Genomic DNA, 1,567 nt, shown 5'->3' with positions numbered 1-1,567 from the left:
AAGGAAATGCTTCATCAATTCCTACATCGTAGGTTTCGTTGCTCTTTTAAGACTTTTGCGAACCGCTAGTTCTAATGCAATTTGATTTCGAGACGCTTAAGCTTAACGATTCAAATAAATCGGTTATTTTTTCCAAATTATTTTGTGCTATGAAATGCTGTAACAATTGTTGCTGCACAAGACATTCTTGCTGAGCCTCTTTTAATAAAGCAATACGTTCCTGCAAGTGATTTTCCAAATTGGCCACTTTGCATAACAAGTCTACTGAGTTCGTAGATAAACGTTCTAACAAATATTTCGCCTCGTCGATATTATCGATTTCGTTGATGAACTTTTGCACATTGTGCGATTCACCCACATTGAAATCTTTACTATCATCGAATTGCAACAAAGCTTGTTGAGTATTATTAATGCTTTCTTGGACATAAGTCAGATTAGATTTAATTAAATCTTCCTCATTGTCCAAGTCATTGCTGCTAGTTGAGGTTCGTTTTTGAACGTCCAACAAATCGGATGATAATCTATCACGCTCATTCATCAGACGTTCCAATTCATTCTCAAATTGCATCATCATTTGTTTGTTTCGAGCATGACGATCCAAAACATGTGACATATTATACCATTGCTTTCGTGCTAAACGTGTATCAAAGCTTGCGGCAACGTAATATATAGATGACAATGAATGGCAATGAAATTGCCATTGCAAATTTCATCTTTCATTGGAATATTGGAGTATTGGGAAACCGGAGATCAAGCAAACGATGGTTTTTAGTGCCAAAATGAATGAAGAGGGAAATTTGGACATGGACGACATTAGAATGAGAGTAAACCATGCAGTCGATTTGGGCATCTTGAAAAAAATGGAGAAGATTGGTATGGCAATAAATTTCACGGCTTCGAGTCCCGAGAATACGGTTGCCGCAATAGAGGACGATGAGCCCGGCCCCAGCGATGCTAACCGCAGGCGCGGAAGAGGGAATGCCCAGAAGCCGTGGAAGAAAAACAGCGGCGTCTCGTTCGCCGTCCCGCCGTAGGTCCCGCTCTCCTTCGGGTCCGCGGTCCCGGTCCCGATCCGGATCGCGATCTCGTGCGTCATCTCGACGCAGAAGATAGATGTCGTTGCTACGAAGTGTCACCATTTTGAAGTCAACATCTAATTAATCTTTTTCATTGGTCTCCTTCCGAAACTCTAGAAGCTACTTTCCTCTTTTGGAGTGTTCAACATATTTATCCGACTGACTATCAAACTTCGAAGACAAGCCCGTAAAAATTTCTGATTTTTCTATGGTGGATTAAACAAATAGAAATAATTTGTATTGAAACTTACATAACATAATCTGACTATTACCAAAAATATTCAGATATCATTCGATAATCTTAATAAGGCGAAAGCGAAATTAAATTCTAAAAACCCTCTGAATTACCACCGAAATCGGAAATTATATATGTAAAGCTAGGCTTACCGGTATCAAAGTTATCCAATTACTTTCAGAATGGTTTTCAAAATCAATAACAATGAATCGATAATTTGGTGCATTTTTATTTGTACGTAAGTACACTTTGGATC

The 1,567-nt window shown here is 38.7% G+C and overlaps 1 protein-coding gene across 1 annotated transcript; it reads right to left on the bottom strand.

Annotated features, from left to right (window-relative positions):
* Positions 1–46: 46 nt before the first annotated feature.
* LOC119643549 lies at positions 47–1,554 on the bottom strand. Its single transcript, XM_038042933.1, has 2 exons — positions 1,464–1,554; positions 47–1,282 (listed from the first exon to the last, which is right to left on the bottom strand). The coding sequence occupies exon 2, from the start codon at positions 611–613 to the stop codon at positions 47–49; it is 567 nt and encodes a 188-aa protein (XP_037898861.1). The 5' UTR covers positions 614–1,282; positions 1,464–1,554.
* Between the last annotated feature and the right edge of the window lie 13 nt (positions 1,555–1,567).

This window comes from Glossina fuscipes, unplaced genomic scaffold (assembly GCF_014805625.2).
Source record: "Glossina fuscipes isolate IAEA_lab_2018 unplaced genomic scaffold, Yale_Gfus_2 61216, whole genome shotgun sequence".
Classification (NCBI taxonomy): domain Eukaryota; kingdom Metazoa; phylum Arthropoda; class Insecta; order Diptera; family Glossinidae; genus Glossina; species Glossina fuscipes.
The sequence above is the reverse complement of the archived record's forward strand: the minus strand, read 5'-3'. Positions and strand labels throughout refer to the sequence as shown.